We start from the raw sequence: 19,254 nt of genomic DNA, 5'->3' as shown, positions 1-19,254 counted from the left end.
CACTCACAGTCGTGTTCCTTGTAATTAGTCTTTTCAGGCATATGACATAAGCACCTTTTAGATTCATTTCTAGAGTTGAAAAACTATAAAATATAACACATTTAAATTACAGATAAATCACAGATGCACAGACAGAGAAGAAACACCTCTGATTCAAAAATGTGTTGCATTTTGACCAGTCTTTAGCTGTGTCCAAATTCATGAATTTGGACACAGCTTGTGTCATATAAAATGTCATCTACTTCCTGTGTGATTTCTATCCAGTCTTTAATAGTCTGGCATGTTTCGCTACCCACCATTAGTATTTAAAAAGTATTTATTCTAAGTATTTATCTTTTTCATCGAGTCCAGATGGTAGGTTTCCTAGATAAATTACAGTGAAGTCAAAGACCAACTCCTGAACCAATTATTACATTTTTTTCTGCCAGCTGCCTCAGTGGGAGAACAGCTTTGGAAGAGACCTGCAGATTTATTCCTACACATTGTCCAGTAGTGCTCCTGCTCAGGATGAACAGTTTCTCACACTTTATCTTTGAGGTATAAAATCTTTACCATGTTCTTCCAAGTAAATTGTGGTGTATCAGCGTGTCTCACATAAATTCATCCAATCAGGATTTTTTGTTAATTTTATATTTGCCTCTGCCTCCCATCTGCACACAATATACATGATATACATTTTTCCCTCCTGCAGAGATTTATACAGTCTGGAAATAAACTTAAAAAGTGTGTTGCACAGCTCTCTCCATCCCTTTTATATAATGTATTGTTCAATATGGTTTCTTGACATTTTTTCCTCAAGGTCAGGTTTGAACTTTGGCGCCAACAATGAAGGTTAAGGTCAAATGTTTAGACTTATTGTTACATTTGCTGTGGCCTTGTCCAAGCTGTACCATCTGTGATCTACCATCACGCAAAATATGAAAAATGACAGCTAGAAACCTGCTAACAAAGAGAGACAAACAAACAAGTGATTACATTCCCCCTACTCCCTCCTTACATACATGGGCCTAGAAATGAGTGGAACAGGTCCCCTTTAAAAGAAAAAAAACATGCTCATGAGAAGAAAGTAGATCAAGTAGACAAATTGAGACAATAATGAGTTTGTGGGGAAGGTTTGCGCTTTACAGCTAAGACATTTTACTTTGATTTCAGCATATTTTGCATAATGTGGAAAAATGGCAACCAGAAAGAGGAAGTTCCAACCAGCTCTCAGCAGGACTGAGGGAAAGGCAACAGTGACCAACCTGTCTAAGGAGCCGTACATCACTTTTAGTGTGCGGACTACGTCTCCTACCACGGTCTGCAGATACAGCAGAGGAACCCTGGAGGGAAATGGAAAAATTCAAGCTTATCAAATATTTGGATTAACAGCCAGCAGCCACGGAGAAAAACATTTTTACGGCAGTGCTTTTTTTTTCTGCTTGTGGGTGTTCTTCAAGAATCGATCCATTATTTCCAGGCGTGAGACGATGACTGGTCGGGGCTGACCCGCTACAAACATAAAGGTGGCTAATGTGACTCATCTCGCCAAGCGTTTTACGACCACGTGCTTCTTAAAGAGGCATTCATCTGGCCAACAAAGGACAAAGAGAAGCACATGGTAAAGTTAAAAGCGAGGAGATGAAGAAAAAAAGACGGTCCTTTCCGATTGTTTTTACAGATTGTGCTCTTAAATCTTTCCTTCTTTCCAAAAATACTTCATTTCTGGAGCACAGGTCATGCTCGGAGGATTTATTGCCACATCAGTGACAGGGCAGCAATTTAAAAAAGGAAAAAAGATATACGTGAAAAATTACTGTCAAACTTTAACACCTGCCATGTGCTATCGACTTGTGTAATATCTACACAGCATGTCGAATGTGCCTGCAGTTGACCTCACAGCATAAGTGTGTGTGTGTGTGTGTGTGTGTGCGTGTGTGTGTGTAACGCTGCCTGAGGCTACCTCTCAGCAGGAAGGCCGATGACCAGAAGATTGTTGCTTTCTTTCCAGTAGCCAACATGTACCAGATGTTTGCCGAGTAAAAGAGACGAACTGGGAGGGAAAAAGAGGATGGATGAGGATATGAGAGATGGTGAAATGGGTGACTTAATTTTAATACAATACAAGAAACACTCTTAGTAGTACACACATCTGCCAAGGCAGCTCACCCTCTGGGCAGTGATCACTTTAAGGGAAAAGTGTTGTAGTTTGTTTTCTTTGATTTTTTTTTTTTTTTACGTACGTAATGTGGGTGGGTGAGTTAACCAGTACACCATGGAGCGACCTACTGGGGCGGAGCTGCTACAAAAATTTATTGGAAACTTAAATTAAAAGTGGCTTCATTGTGACCACAACCAGGTTAATCAGGTTAATAGGCAGTAAGTGTCTATAAAGGCAGTGAGCTCCAGCCTGACAAAGTATCAGAGCGTTTGGAATCATAAGCGCACCATGTGTGACAAGAGACCAGTGTCACTGGCAGTACACGCAATACAGGAGTTCTCTTTCCCCTTACATGTGAAGATATCTTCCAAAGATCCCCTTATCATCTTATAACAGATCTATAGGGCTAAGCATTATATGATGATTAGATGGCTCTGCTGATTTTCTTGTGTGCGTAGCCTGGATTCAGCACGCTGCAGCACATTTTATCTTTCCTACCTGATGATCCGCCCGCCTGTGACATTCTCCAGCATGTCACACAGAGTGATGAAGATCCCCCTCACTCCTTTCAGCTGGCTGGATGCTCCAGACACAGGGTACTGGTACAAGACTTCCTCCTGCAGACACAGACAGCAGCGTCGCTTAGCATTGAAACAAACTCTATTGTTAAAATCGCGCACGCTGCATAGAGGGGAAAACAAACTCTGGTTAGTTTTTCAATAGCAGAATGTGAAATATCTGAACTTGGCTGCTACCAAATGCTCTCTGCCATAAATTATGGAGAGAAAAAAAAGAAAGAATGGATGAGCCACAACTCAACAATGTCACTTTGGCTCCAAAAAGCAACAAAAATATGTCACTTTAAAGACCAATGTTTCCAAACACATTTTAAATATTTGACTTTCCTGTCCTGGAGGACACACAGGAATTTAATTGCCATTCGTTCTCAGGGACATAGCGGCACACGGTTAATGTTCAGCTAGTTTCTGTACAACTCTTATTCCTGCGACTGCAAAAATCTGCAGGTCCAAAATCTGCAGAAAGAGCAGCAGAGAATCAGAGCGCTCTGGGGCAGATCCAGCGCATTGTTTGAGTTATTAGTATTCCTCCCAGCACGCTGGCAACTTTAAAGGAGCGGATAAGATCCAAGCCGCCAAGAGGATAAGAGGATGGTGGGTGAGGGGTAAAAACTTTGAATGAACGGCCTCTTATAGCCTTGGCAACCAGAACAAAGGCACAAACGAGTGCCGATGGGAGATATTCACCTTGGGGGACAAAGCACGCACGGAGAGGCTGCTACAGAACAACCACCACAGAAAGCAACTTCAGCCTGTACACAAATATCAGCAAAACATTGCACAGCTAAAGCTCAAAAATATCACCACTGAACCTCTCCGGTTCCTACTACCCTACAATCAAAGGACTTAAAAAATCAAAGTCAGAGTTTAGCGGGTTCGTGCGCAGCACTGTCATTTAGAAAAATCAACCGCTGGCTGATGTGGCTCCAGACAAGCTGTACTCTCTATCACCAGTGCTCTTTAGGTCGAGATAAAAAAAAAAAAAGAAAAAACTCTGGCGTGCAGAGACACAAAAAGGAACTGCAGAACAGTGAAGTGCAACCATAAAGGCAACGTCAACCTGCCAGCAGCGTCCACGGGGAAAATGTGATTACAGTGTGGGAGGTGTGGGTCAGCAGAGACTTTGGGATTAACACTTTACTACAAGTGAGCTGTGTCCTACCTACGGGATGTTAAAACAGCACCATGCACATGGATCTAATTAAAATAGGAAATGTTATTTTGTTTATAGCCCGACTGGAAGAACAGCTCGCTGCTGCTGCAAAGGGAACGTGGGGCAGGATAGAAAGTTCATGGCATTAAAATGATGGAGAGCACCTCTCGCTTTTCTCTCCACTCTCTAGTTTTGGTTGGTAGCACCCGCAGGCGCTGGACGCTGTCCAGAGTAGTAGTTTTCTGAAGTGTCTGACTCACATCAGAGAAATTCAGAAGAGAAGAGAAGCTCACCACTCCCAATCTTGGGGTTTCCTACACAGCTATGGCCAATACTCAATACTCCATTATCAGAATGCCCTTTGTCAGAATGTGGATAATTAAATCAGTCTGTTCAGCACAGCTCAGTGTCTTAAATTGAGTTTTATAGAGTTTGCTCCGAGTCATGAGAGCCGTTGACCACAAAAGTCACGATCAGATTTCCCCAAAAACCAATTTACTCTCCAAAGGAATGGGAAAATATGTGGTCATCCGGGGTTTGGATATCAACAGCAGCCTTTAGGGTTCTGTTTATTCTGCCAGTTTCAGTTAGGTCAAACCTATCAGCAGTATTTAAGGTCTGAAGGTGGCTTTCTCTTTTAACAGCTCCCTACATGTTGTTCTTTAATAGCAGCCTGTTTTCAGTGGAGGACCTCCAGGAACCTTTTGCAGAGAAACACAGGAACTCTGCTTGTAATTCAACTGGAAGACCCAAAGTCTAAATGTAGCTCTTTGGCCAATAAATCCTTCAAATCGTACCTTTAGTGCTTTGGTGACAGTACTTATAACCACTGTGGAGTCAGCAGCACTGCCTTTTTTCCCAGCAAACACTTTTTTCTTTGTTATAACTTTAAATACTAGCTATAAATGAGTGAAACAGAAGCACCAGAGACTTTGACAGAAAACTAGATGAATATGAAAATAAACAATTGCTATTTTTTTATTTGTCTATCCTTTTGGGATTCAATGGAGTCTTTAAATGCAAAAATGTTTTAACATTTTGCCAAAAAAATTGTGTCAAAGCCAATGCTTTATCTTTAATAATATCCTAGATGTTGCTAAACCTCAGTACTGGTGGCTAGCATGGTTGCATAGACATAACTGGGGAAGGATACAAAAATTCCCCCAAATACTTTAAGTTTGCTTTCACCAAACAACAAGCTGCTGGTTTACACTTACGCTGCACTTCAGGCAAAATTAAACAGACAAACAAAAACAGGTACTGTAAAGTTTTATAGCTACTGTTTCAAAATAGGACATGTCTGCAGATGCAAATGTTTCATAACAAAATAAGTAGTTTTATTTTTTTTCCTACATAAAGCAGTTAACCTGGTATCACTGCAATGAGCATTCAAAGTACCAAATAATTATATACTGTATAGCTCACTGTAGAGTACCCATGTGGTTATTAATTCAAACATTTAAATAGTTTATTAGTAATGTTGACAGGCTCACTTATACTTAATAGGCTGGGTCATTATTTAACTCAAATATGTTTTGAAGCTCTGCAAATTTTTTTGAAAATGGAAAAAGAGGACTTTAAGTTTGTGAAGGCGCGTCACCTTTTATCCAAGAAGCTTCTTCAAAAAGATGATGAGAACCAGGCGCTTAAACCCTAATGGAGGTTGTCCCCTTTGGAGGTGGTGGCTGACCCACTATTGATCACAGCAGGATAACACACCATGCCACGGAGCTCAGATCCTCTCAAACTGGCTTCAAGAACATGACAGTGAGCTCACAGTAGTGTACACAGTCACCAGATTTCAATCCAGTAGAGCACCTTTGGCACGTGTTGGAACAGGAGATTGTCATCGTGGATGTGGAGTGAACAAATGTGCAGCAACTGTGTGATGATGTCATGTCAAAAAGGACCAAAATCTCTGAGGAATGTTTCCAGCACCTTGTTGAATCTGTGCCATAAAGAATTAAGGACGATCTGAAGGCAAAAGACGGTCCAAACGCCATTTAGTGCTAGTGTAGGTCTTTGAGTATGATTTATGGCTCCATGTCTGTCTGTGTAACTTTTGAGTTTCACACAGAATATTGAGCAGGAAGATTACTGAGACACGTTCATGCACAAACCTCCAAAAAGTCTGCCATCTGGAATAAGATATCTGTGTGGTTAAATACTGACTGGCTGAAAAGCTGGCTCAAACAGGAAAAGAAGCCACATCGGACTTTGTCATCGTGAGAAATAAGCAAAGCAAAAAACAATGAAGATCAGAGAAACAAAGAGAACAAGCACAAACAATGTCTCCACTGGAGACTTTTCTCTGTTTTTAAACACTCGAGTTTCATTTAACTTCAAAGAAGTTCTTTGTCTATAAAACTTGTAATTCTCTGTGACGTGGCAAACCTAAAGGATCAACAACAGCACAAACATGAACAAGAGTGAGACTGCAGACTGCAAAGCTCAGCGCAGCACCAACGCAGCACAAAGATTTCATTAAATGAACTTTAAAGACTGTTCATCGTAGCATTTTTATTGTCTAACCTCCTCCTGTGGTGATGTGGAGTCCAGTTTGAGTGACAGGTACATGACGATATGAGGGATGTGCGATATGGACATCTGAAGTTCGGCTGTGTCCTCACCCCACAGCAGCCGCACCAGCTGGCTGACTGGAGGAGAGGCCTTTGTCCTACGGATCAGGGAAGTGTCGCCAGCGCTGACCCGGTCCAACGGAGCCACGGTCTCCAAGGTCAGCCTCACCTGGAGGAGCAACACATGAGGGAAATCAGAGAAAGACTACGGAGAAATAGTTCTGAGTGTAAAGGAACAAACCGAGACGCAAAGAAGAAAATCAGCCATTCTTTTACAATATCACTTCATCAGTCTGCCTGCCAGGGCCTCTCAGAGATTTCATTCATTTCTAAAAATTCTGCAAGTCACTGCGTCTCCACTTGATTATACTTGGCGAGGTGTGCATGTGCGCCATGCTTCCAAAAGACGGGAAAAAAGAAAAAAAAAACCTTCAATCATTACACATTCACTAAGGAGAAAAGTGAAAAGCAGGACGGCGACTGTCAAAGAGAAAGTGACACTGACATCTAGGCTTAACCGCAGCATGACACATAGCAGAGATCGGTGCGGTTGTGTGTGTGTGTTTGACTAAAATTAAAACCAGACTGCTTCACAAGGCCGAGGAACAGCGCTGAGGCAGCGGACAGCACTGCTGCTCTCATTCATGCAGCAGTTTTACTTTCCATCCACAGTCCTCCATTTCACATTGTCATTCATAGAAAGTCGCAGTGGAAACAGACACAAGAGCCGCATGGAAATCGGACCATCCGCACATGGAAACACATGTGTCCGAGACGCACAGGAGGATGAGAAACTGCAACTCTGCGGTGTCTCTGTTTAAACAATTTGTCAGACCTACATTTAAGTGTGATTATAGCTGGAGTCAGAGGCTGCCTGCTGACCTCACAGATTAGGACACGATAGACGAGTCTGGAGACAGATGAATTAAAATCATCGTGCTGGAGTTTTGATTAAAGAAGATCTGTATTTATTTAATCAAACTTTTTAGTTAGGCCCTGTGATTACTGCTTTCTCCATTTCAAGAGAGCCTCTTTTATGCACATACAGATTAGAAACACACCAAAAATGAATCAACACAAAGAAAGACCGTGTGGACGTATGTGCGCTCATACGCAAACACTGAATTAAAGAATCGTTCAGGCTGAAGTTAGTGCTGACGGCTCACAGTAAAGACACGCTATAGCGGCATACCTGCGCACACGCTGTGTTGACTCTGGGCTGAAGGCTGTCAGCGCCACAGAGGCCAATTATGGAGCTAAGCTGATGCTAATTCAAGTAAATCAGAGCCAGAGTCCAGATGTGAGAGGGAACAGCTGGTTAACATAATGTGTGCAAGAGTTGCTCAGGAAGAGCTGGATGAATAAAGCTTTACCTTCTTCCTTCCTTTAACAATTTGAAGCAGGCCTCTGGAGCTTTTCCTTGTTTTCTGTCAGTGGTTATACAACATTGGATTATAGTGGTCATATTAAACGTGGTCAAATTTCAAATACTGAGCTGAGCATGTGCAAAAGAACTCAGAGTGCTTTAAACAGTGAGTTCCACGCATTTTTTTCTTCAAATCTTTAATCTGTATGATGTGGTATAGAAACCATATCACTATCATGTTCATCAGAGCACATAGTCTGTGAGCGCAGAAGCCCCGCCCACATACCATTCAAACCTTCTGTTTATGAGGTACAACCAATCAAAACAAAGCTGAGTTAAAAGCGGGACAAAAAATGTTGTGGATATTATTAAAGATGATACACTGAAACAAATAAGCAAGTCTTTTCACAACTTATTAAAAGACTGTTTAATCTACGAAAATAAAAGTAATAGAAGATGAGTGACAGCAACATTTAGGGTCTGTTGTTCAGTTTGCTGTAATGCCAAGACCTAAAGAGCTCTTTAGGAGGAAAAGGACGTGGAAAAAAAACATATTTAAATTATTTTTTAAAAATATATTTCACTCCAAGGAAAATTACCTACAAGTGGCAGAGATTTTAAAGGGCTGGTGGCCCAAGCAAGTTTAATCCAACACCAAACTGATGTTAAAAGACGTCTCCAAGAACTCCCTAATTTCATTAGAGGACCTGTAGGTAACTCTTGATGTCGAAGTCCATCTATGATCGAGACTGCACAAATTTACCTCATTTAAATTTAACCTACATGGGAGGTGTGCCAGGAAAAAGACTTTGTACTCCAAAAAGAGCAATAGAGCAAAACTATAAGTTGAACAAAAAAACAACCATCTGAGTGAACCCTGGCTTTTTATAATAATGTGCTCCAGACAGACGGGTCAGAGTTACAGACGGATGGACACACGGACCAGGGTTAGTATTACCAGACGTCTTTAGAACAGACAGTTCTTCAGGAGAAGACGCTCATACCAAATGTGAAGCATGGTGGTGGAAATATTAGAGTCTGGGGTTACTTCACTGCCTCGGGGACTAGAAAATATGCCATCATTCATTCGAATGCGAATTCTGCATCATATCAAACAGATTTATGACACAGAGAGGCAATCTGTGTTAAAGCAGAAGCTGAGCTGGAAGAAGACCACAGCTATAGTTTGTGGAAGGCTCTGTCACAGAAGCACAGGGTTTGAATTGTACTCAAATGCTGGAGGGGAATTTGAAACAGGCAATTAAACAGGACAGGACTCAGCTGTACACCTGCACCCAAAGAAAAGAGAGATATATGGTTTGAGAGATGAATAAAGGAGGCCACCTACGTCCACTGTGACTGACCATCGGTGAACAGACATGGTGCCCTCTAACACCCATAACGCAACCACTACACCTTCCCGACCTTTCATGCACTCAACATTCATCAAGTTGATATGGGGAGACAACAGCTTGTTGTGGCTAAACTACACAATATTAGCCAAAGCTATACTTCATTCTTCATTTTTACACACATAAATATTATATGTAATGAATCTTTTGTAAAAACCGGCTGAAGAAAAAGACATTTCCTTTATGTGGTTGTCTTAAACTAGGTCACATTTATATGAGGATTAAACCCAAAAATTAACGATTCAGTTAGCGTTGGTATTTGAGATATCTTCAGCTAAAAAAGTCAGGTTCTCACCACATCACATTTTATTTAGTATTTCAACCCGTGAGTGCCAGTGAGACTTTAGCGTGGCACAAAGGGGCAAAGCAGAGTATTGCTTAAAATACTGTGTTTAACCAAGTATAAATTTATGGGATATTTTTAGACCAGCTCAATTTCTTTTGTTTTAACTCAAGACTTTTGTTTATAAGAAACTGCTCCTGCTAAAACACAGAGCGCAGTCCCACTTTCATGATTTCCAAATGAATAGTAAATAAAAAGCCTTATAAATACCATATGGGCAGGGCACTTAATTACTTTTTTTAAGCTGGTATGTTTATTTGACCATCGGACATAAAAAAAGATATATTAATTTGCGTGTGTTTTCATTTTTGTGCAATCATATTTTGTTTACCTTAAACAAAAACCTATAAATCACACTGATGATATAGAGCAGCGGTCCCCAACCCCCCGGCCACGATCGGTACTGGTCCGTGAGTCGTTTGGTACCGGACCGCGAGAGTTGAGGATCGGGTGTGAAATTTATGGTTTTCAGGGTTTTTACTGTTAACTCGGTCTTTTCCCGTGTTGTAGCTGTGTGTCTGATTTTGAAAGAAATATTTACGCGTTACCATAGCGACCAGAGAGCATTAAGGGGCAGAGAGGAGGATTTTACTCTCAATGTTGTTGGCGCATTTCAGGAGGACGCTGCTAATAAAGTTACACAATTAGTGAATTTGCGTTTATTATTATATTTACAAAATACCACAATTTTTTCTTGGTCGTATCATTTTATTTGTTGTATTTAACTGCGACACCTTAAAGGTTGGTCCGTGAAAATATTGACTGACATTAAACCGGTCCGTGCCACAGAAAAGGTTGAGGACCGCTGATATAGAGGTCTCAAAAACTCTTGTATCAAACATGATACACTTGGGATTAAAGGGTTAAGTGTCTTTCCTGATAAAAAGTTAATAAGCTGACATGAACTGAAGCAATATGGTTGTGCTTGCATGCTGTTTATCTCTTGTCCAAGGTCAGCACCCTATGGGGTGAACCAAGCTGCTTTAAGTCGTTTTTTCTAAGTAAAATGTTTGCAGGAAAAGCAGAAAGGCGAAGTGAACAGAATTGAGACTTAACCTCAACCCACAGTGAGTAAGTTTTAACCACTACATCTCCACTGTCACTAGTCACACCAAAACTACAATCTGGTTGTGAAACACAGAATGTGAACTATGCCATTTATTGCACACCGTAGAACCGCTCACACTGATTTATGCGAACAGTTTTCTAAAGAAAAAAAAACTCAATCTGGAGCTAAAACTCTAACACGGGCATTGTTTGCTCAGAGAAGTAAATAATAAGCCGATGCAGACTTTCCAAAGGTATAAATCTGTATTTATTTCTCCCAACTTTAGACTACATGGAGCCTACCCAATATATTTTAGAAAAAAGATCAAATTACCTGGTCAAAATGTTTAAATCGTATTTCTTTAAACCAGCGATCGCTCCCTGAGAACTCTCCAAGGCCTGTCAGCACTAACCACAGGCCACCCGCCTCTCCAGCAGGCGCCTACATCTGGGAGCTCGGCCATTTGAGCCAATTTAAGGGTATTATTAAAGAAGAAGTTAGCGCTGGAGAAACACCCGCTGATCTACCTTTCAAACTCAGTGCTGCAAAGTGACTTCTAAAAGCTGTAAAAAAAAAAGAAAGAAAGAAAAAAAAAACTGATTTAATGATAGCATATCTTTAATTATTTTGGGTGCACAGATGATGAAAGCGGTAAGTTCTGAGCTGTGGACATCAAATTGAAATGACGTGAAAAATAAGGGTGTACCACAGTTTGAAAGAGGCTGGGCATAAATTGGGGAAATCTCTGAGTAAAGAGGCCGAGTGGGCTAACTGCAGCACTTTCTCTCATCATAAATAATAAGGATGTGGTTAGACTGGAGTGTGCTCTTGCTAGAATTCCAGTCTGTTGATGTCAGTCATTTACCGCTCATTCATGGATGGACACACACATGCAGGCACAAAGGAAAAGCTGTAGTTCATTCAGGGTTGGTAAAGGCCATGGTGGACTGACTTTAATACTAATATTTGTCCCTTCAAACTTAATAACTACTGTCTGTGTTCCATTTGGCAGGCTCGGCGCACAGAAACACACTCTATCCTCCAACAAACCCACACGCACACCAAACAATGATTCTGTCAGCAGCACAGCTCTATTTCAAGTTTCTGAAAGTCATCACGGTGCCCGAGGAGCTGCGCATTTTTCCCCAAAAATCTCTCTCGCTCTTCCCGTACGATGTAATTTAGTTTCCGACTACAACTTCTAATCAGCTGAGCTTTCAGTCCCGCAACAGCTTCCTGTGGCACCGAAAAATAGTCACACCGCCGTCCTGTGCATCCGCCATGTTTGCCATCAACTCTGCGTACACTCTGTCATTTGCAAATTCCTTCTTTTTGATGGTCTGCTTTTTGGTGAAAATGCACATCTGAGACGCAGACTGCGGGTTGTTGTTTTTTTTTCTTTGCTGACGATCAAAGGATCATTGAAGGCTTTCTAAACAGTGCTGGCTTATGCTTTTTTACTCACAATTTAGCAGCTTGGCAGGACCGCTGCGTTTTAAAGCAATTTGATCTGTATCTGCATTCGACAACTGCTGCTCATGACAGGCAGCGGGATCTTAAAAGCATACATGCTGCCTTATACATTTAGAAATCAAACCAAATGAAAAGAGGGCAACACAAAACACTCATTAAGTGGCCATCAAATAAAAAAGGGGCCTCCCAATATTGACAGTAAGACTTCTAGCTTTATTTATGTTATACATTAAGTCTTTACGACTTGGAGCCATTTTTATACAAAAGGCTCAAAAGTAATTTGACAACTGACTGATGAGCAGCTTCATGACCAGGTAAGGCCAGTTCCCAAGTACACAAAAAACAAGCCAAGAGTTTGTAAAGAAATGGGATATTCTTCAACCCAATAGAGCATAACTGTTACTGAAAATCAAACATAAGGCAGAGAGACCCAAAAACAAGGAGCAACTTAAGGTGGAAATACAGCATTTTGTGAAGTTCACGGGTTCTAGACTTTTGACTGCAAAGGATTTCAGTGTAAAAAAGTATTCCTTATATTTAAATTATGTTAATCTTTACAATTAATGTTGAGCCTGTGTTTACAGAAAAAATGTCTGTAATTCATAAACAGTTAGTGGAAAACTAGTTTAAAAAGATAAGCTGAAAGTCCGCACTTCTTCATTAAAATCCACCGTGGTAGTTCACAGAGGCATAACTACAAAACAAAAAACACGTCACTTTGGAGCTAACTGTTAACAGAGGCTGAGAATACAAACTCCTGTTGATTCGCTGTGTCAAAAAAAAAAAAAAAAAAAAGGCCATAAAAGCCATAAATGAATGCTGCTACAGGTAATCCAGGTACGTCAGAGCTATCGTCAACTCCCCGTGTCAGCTTTATCCAGATCTGGAAATCATCACTGACTACACCACCGGCATGTCACCAATTCCAAACACCAGCAGAAAAAGTGATTTTGGCAGCTTCACGCACACACTGACCTGCGTTGGTCCCGGGATGCAGGAGAGAACCCTCTCGATGTTCTCCGAGGTCACGTCGACATCGTCTACAGCTACGAGCGCATCGCCTGAGAAAAACATGCAGAAAGTATATATTTATCAAGTAAACTGGCTCAATCAGGACAAAAGCAGCAAGTTTTAACAAATACACTGTCATCATACAGAAAGATAGACATGCCGTGTATATTAGGACTGAGACATACAGTGAGAGTTAGAAAGCATCTGGTAGATATACAAAACAGGTTTCTTTAATGTAACCATAACAAGGAAATGTACCTTCATTTTTTTATGCCAACCCCTTTCCTGTAAAAACTAATTATATGCAACTGCAATCTGCTACTAAACCCACTGCTGTTTGCATTCGGTAAAGAGCTTCACCTGCTCTTGTGCAGAGAAGCGCTCCACCGACTCAGTAACGGAGCTATTTCAGGTATTTAAGCAGTCTAATTGTTCAAACATGTAGCTGCACTGCATAAAAGCTCCTCTAAACCGTAACTGATGTGGGTAGTCATTTGTGGTGAAGCACAACTGGCATTCCTCTGTTTGCTGGTACAACAAAAAAAAGATTAGTCCTCCAAGAAGAAAATCACTTCAGAGATGCTTAGCTTTCAGACAGACAGGACCACATCTGACCGCACAAAGTTCCAGTCACTCTGCAAATCTGCAGTAAAAGCTTTATTTAAGGCGGAGGATTGTAAAGGTTTAGAGTTGGTCATGAATAACGATTTTCTTTAAAGTAGATGAATTAGGTTTAAGGCATTTTTTGCTAATCATTGGTATCATTATTATTATTTTTATTTTTACAGATTTACAATAAAAATAATTCATTTGGATTTTGCTGATTTGGCTCTAACGCAGCCACATCTCTCTTTGCAGTCGCCACTCTGAAGTCTAGAGCAATATCTCACCTACACCCGCTATCTGATTGGTTACATGACAAGAGTAAAAGGCCATCACACAAGTGCATTTAGTCTGAAGTAGCTCCTGAAATCTGAGCTGCGGTTTGAAAGTAAAGCAGCAGTTATCGCTGGAGTCGCGATAAACATCGCAGTCCTCTCGGCTGAAGTTACAGGACCACAACTGTTCTCGATTTCATCGCTGACAAGCACGCAGAGCTTCAGCTACTGTAAAATGTTAACAGAGGCTTTTTTAAGGGACAACGCAAATAAGTATGTGAGGACTGGATCATAAGAAATGTGGCTCTGGTAAGAAAACTGAACGTGATTATCTCCCCCTATAAAACTGACATAAGTCGATCCCTAGTTTGTTCTCCTCTTGGATCTTCGCTAGAGGATATCCCTGACATGTCATGCAACACACAAGAGCCCAACCCACAAACATTGTGTTTGTGAAGGGAAATCAATCAGAAGAAAGCTAAGCTGAAACCTTTTTGCTTCAAGCAGACAATAAACTGAGTGACTCCAACACAGCCTGGGATAAACAAATAAGGAGTTAAAAAAACACACAACTGTGAATCATGTAAAGCTGCTCTGAGCGAATACATGAATAAAAATATGGCACTGAATAAATTTCTTTAAACAGGGCAGATAGGTCAGTGTGCTCCAGACAGATTTATACTGCTTACTAGCACTATGGTTTCAACACACATGGCTGCTACCTACACTGCAAGAAGCAAAATTAAATAAATAAGATATGACAAACTTAGGTTACTTTGTTTACTATGATAATGATGATAATAACAAGTCAATTAACAAATCCTAAGAAATGAACTTTATTTATAAACATCATTTAGATACAGTTCACATCCCAATTTGAGTTTAATTGTGTAATTTAAAATAAAACAGATTATTAAACAGAAGGCAAACGGTGTGCAGACTTTTCTCTTTTCCCTAAGATTTTTTTCTTGTGTTGCATGCTAGAGTCATCATTTAGGGTTTGCTTAGGTGATTATTAAAAAAGAAATCTGCATGCAGTCACTATGGCTATGTCGTCATAATTACAGCCCGTGCTTTGGCAGGGCACTTGTGTGGTGTGGAAACTAATGTGTCAGTACTAAAACACGACTCCACTAAAGCCTGACCAATCTAGGGTTTTAAAAACCGATACCAATATTTGGTGATTTTTTAAATCCCAAGCACTGGCTGTATTTTTTTTCCTCCCATCTCTTCTACTTTTTAAATTTTCATCTTTATCAGTACTAAAACAACTAAAATCTCGACTCTGCTGATGATTGTTACAGAATCTTAATGGCTACATAGCTACTTTTTCCTCACTTGTGAAGGTAGGAGTTTAGGTCTGAGGATGGCGCAAGCGCCTCCGCAAACAGTTTTGTTACAATTAAGTGATTAATTTCTACCCAGATACTTTTCTTTCTCTGAAGTATAAGCTTTGAAGTAACAAATATATCCCTCACTGATAAAACCAGCTGACTTTTGGATTTATGTTCTTACCAATTAGGATTTGGCCACATTTGATGGCTGGACTGTTTGGTATTAATCCATGAACAGTCAGTCTTTCCTCCCGTGTGAGCACTGCAGGGTCTTCCTGACCTCTGCTCCAGGCAGGGCGATGCACCACACCCAGCAGTGCTTCCAGCAGGCCTCCGCCATCACTCAAAGGGGTCGAAGAACCTCCTAAACGTTTAGGGTTGAGGTAGACACACACCTCCTTCAGCTGCTGCTGCTGAACAGTCACACCCTGCCTTTGGCCTTGCTGGTTCTTCAGGATTGATGCTGGAGGCGATGAGCTGTCTTTACACCCATCCTTCCCTCCTCTACGCTGTGAAGGCCGCCGTTTCCTCCTCAGGATCCTAGCCAGCTTTTTAAGCGTGGGCTCACCTTTTGCCCGTGAGCCGCAGCGCTGCTTCTTGTTTTGCTCTGTGATGATCTCTGCCTCTTTTTCACTGAAGCGAACATGATTGGTGGATACACCTTGATTCACCTGCTGGGCCAACGCAGCCTCCTCTTCGCCCTCGCTCAACTCGAGGTAGAAGAGCTCGCCGTTCTTCTGAATGTCGTCCAGCCATTCTGGTTCCAGGTCACTGAGAGAAAGCAGAGGATTTAAGCCTTATGTACTGTTCATATTCACCGTATGGTTCCAAGAATTCACTCATAATAAGTGTCTACAACAAATTTTGAACTGCAGCTGAATTTAGAATGTATAAATGGCATGGCTGCCATTAATAAATGGAGGATTAATCATGAATTAATGCTTCAGAGAGCGGGGAGTTTATTTTTTAGGTTTTACAACAGTTGTTTTTGCAGAAAAGCAACCATTATCACACAATATCAGGTCCTGTTTGACCTAAATATGTTTCCCACACTTACTGAAATGCCAGCTCAGGTGGCTTTAAATCCTATTATATCAAATGGTTATAATCTCCAACCCCTCTTTGATCTCTGTTTTATTCTCAGTTAGCTCAAAATAAATGGATTCTAACTTCTTTATTACTAGATTACTTTTTATTAGTGCCAACAAATAGGTATGTAAATGACTTGCACTTATATAACACTTTTCTACTCGTACTGACCACTGAAAACTTGTATAACTATATATTTATATAGCATTTTCTAAACTTCACACAGAAAGACACCAGCCAGGATTCAAACTAGGAACCTAGGCGACAGTGCAAACTACTCCAACACTGTGCCACCCTTTAATAAGATCTCATATTTCTGTTAAGCCAACATCTGACCTCTGTGCGACCTCTGTTCCTATTGTGCACCACATATAATCACTATTTTAGTGTTTGAATATTCATCCCTGATCCCTAACAGGCCAGCAGCAGTCTCTGTAGGAATCTAGGTAGATGTGGTGGAAATACAGAAAGGTCCTGTAACAGTGTCAAGGTCTCACTGCCCCTTAAAAAAATACACACAAACATGTTGCACTTTTGTTTGTTTCTGGGGGGTTTCTGAGTGAACTGTAGAACAAATATCAAAACTCCTAAAATATGTCAATGTCTACCATGTGCATGCTGTAAAAACAGAACAGAGAAAAACACCATATGTACAAACATCATATGTAAAAGAGTTGGAGCTATTTTTGCCTCGGGTCTTTCTTCTTTTAACTTTAAGAAGTTGCGGTAAGTAGCTTTTACACGGCATCCATAAATTTACTAAGAAAGCATGTAATTATTTATGAAGGTTTACCTCCCAAGTTGAAAACATTGCCCAGAGCTATGAAAAGCACAAGGGAGGAGACGGAAACTGCGGACACCGCTCTCTGACAACCTAGCAGTACTCCCACTCAAAAGCAACATTTATCTGGACATTTGAAATGAACAGACAGGTGAAACGTTTCTAGTCTCTGACACATAGTGTGTCCTTACTCTGAGGAGTCGGAGCTGCTGAAACTCGATGCTGTGGATCCACAGTCACTACCTTCGTCGCTCTGGGCTGTCTCTTCGTCCGTGTGGCGGCTGGATATACTTTTCCCGGCACAGTGGCGGGGATTCGCGGTGGCCATCGGTTTATGGACGGCTTAGTTCACCAAAAGCGCGAAAAAACAGAGGAACTTTCACCAAAACAAGCACCAACATCCACTCGCCATGTTGTAAGCAGTGGTGAGCGCTGTGGTGTGGTCACGTGACACGTGAGCACCGAATTCTATTGGTGGATAGCACAGTTGCCCCTGACAACGCAGAAGCTTTTGCTTCTTGCTAGCTGCTTTCCTGCTGAAGTTTCCTGTTAAAATAGTGTTTTCCGTCAATCACGCCGCCAATTATTAGCAACATAAGCATATCATGTTATAACGGGTCGGGGATACGGTTTACTTCATGTTTACGTACGATAACACACTTAACGGTTTATTTGGCACCGTGAAGCTATTTCCTATAAAATAATGCAGCAAGCACACAGACAACAGCTCAAGCCTGCTCATATTATACGTACTATGAGTAATAATTCAGTTTAACTGCTAATGATTTATATGTTTTAAATTTTTAAAAAAATCCAGTAAAGAAACTGAAAGAATATGGAGCCTTAAGTAGCCTATAAAATATGACAATATAGGCTTTTATTTTGTTAATTTGCACCTTTATTTTGATGCCCGGTGCCTCCACCTCCCTGAATACATAAGGTTTTTTAAATCCCCTCAGGATTTCAGCAAAACAGTGTCTCCGAGCAAATGAAAGCACGGGACGTCGCCTTTGTAGAAAAATAAATAAATAAATACATAAATACATACATAAATAAATAAATAAAGTGCGTAAATGCTCTGTATGCTCACTGAGGGTAAAGTGAAGTTTAGACTGACCTGTAAAGGAGAACACTGCGGATGGAGTCAAAGTCCTCCAGGTTCTTAGAGAATGAACCTCCATCTATGGAAACGTTGAACATCATTTATGTTTCATGTTTCCACCGGGACGAGCCTGCCCGATAAAAGAAGAAGACTCCCGAAGAGAAATCCTTTAAAACTTTTATTAGTCCTCCTGATGGATGCCTCTTCTCCGTCCTGAAGTTTCTGTATGCCCGAGCAGCAGCGTGCAACCCAAACTGCGTCTGAGCCCAGACAGGATCCTCCCCCTAGTTTCTCACGTCAATCACAGGGTGCACGGTTCAACAACAATTCAAAGCGGGTCCTCCTTTATTTCTTTTCTCCTTTCATAGTTTTGAGTGTTTTTGCAGGCCAGCAGGGCGGAATGTGTCCCGGCAGTCTTCTTGGCAGGTGGAGCAGAAACACGCCTACCAACAAAAAAGCTCTGCAGGCAAGCCCACATTTATATGTACATAAAAATAAAATCCACAGAGAATCACGCAATGCTGCTGCAAGTGATGTAAAAATGCTCATTTACTTAACCACGCAGTAAAAAACACAGTTTGTAGCGTTTTTATTGCATTAAACCTCTTGGAAAAAAGCTGAATCAGTTATAATCTTACTACTAAGAATTGACTACTTCTTCGTCCCAAACCTTATTTTGCCATCAGTTACGTTTAGCTCGATTGGTAACATAGTTATATCAGACCATGCGACAGTTTTCCTTCATTGCAACGTCAGGAATCCGCCCCCCAGGATAGCCATTGGCACTTTGACCCCTCTATCCTGTACGATCTTGGATTGACAGTTCTTGTTAATTAATACACCCTCCACGGATAACCCGTCGTTACTCTGGGAGACATTAAAGGCCTACTCAAGAGGTCTCATTATTTCATATACTAAAGGTAAGAAGCGTAGACAAGCAGAGCAAAGGAAGGTTTTGGAATCCAAG

At 41.0% G+C, this 19,254-nt stretch overlaps 1 protein-coding gene across 2 annotated transcripts in view; it reads right to left on the bottom strand.

Moving 5' to 3' along the window:
* intu (inturned planar cell polarity protein) overlaps positions 1 to 19,254 on the bottom strand; it is a 26,595-nt gene extending 7,341 nt beyond the window's left edge. The window contains exons 1-7 of one of the 2 annotated variants that reach the window (XM_082527550.1): positions 18,303 to 19,254; positions 15,497 to 16,086; positions 13,068 to 13,153; positions 6,404 to 6,619; positions 2,639 to 2,757; positions 1,943 to 2,032; positions 1,245 to 1,322 (exon numbers count right to left, since the gene is read on the bottom strand). In XM_082527550.1, coding sequence (XP_082383676.1) covers positions 1,245 to 1,322; positions 1,943 to 2,032; positions 2,639 to 2,757; positions 6,404 to 6,619; positions 13,068 to 13,153; positions 15,497 to 16,086; positions 18,303 to 18,388 — 1,265 coding nt within the window. In that variant the 5' untranslated portion in view covers positions 18,389 to 19,254. Of the gene's footprint in view, positions 1 to 1,244; positions 1,323 to 1,942; positions 2,033 to 2,638; positions 2,758 to 6,403; positions 6,620 to 13,067; positions 13,154 to 15,496; positions 16,087 to 17,376; positions 17,622 to 18,302 lie in introns of those variants that run through there. The other variant, XM_082527549.1, reaches the window with a different exon arrangement.

The sequence above is a fragment of the Aulonocara stuartgranti genome, assembly GCF_965226115.1.
Source record: "Aulonocara stuartgranti genome assembly, chromosome: 3".
Classification (NCBI taxonomy): domain Eukaryota; kingdom Metazoa; phylum Chordata; class Actinopteri; order Cichliformes; family Cichlidae; genus Aulonocara; species Aulonocara stuartgranti.
The sequence above is the reverse complement of the archived record's forward strand: the minus strand, read 5'-3'. Positions and strand labels throughout refer to the sequence as shown.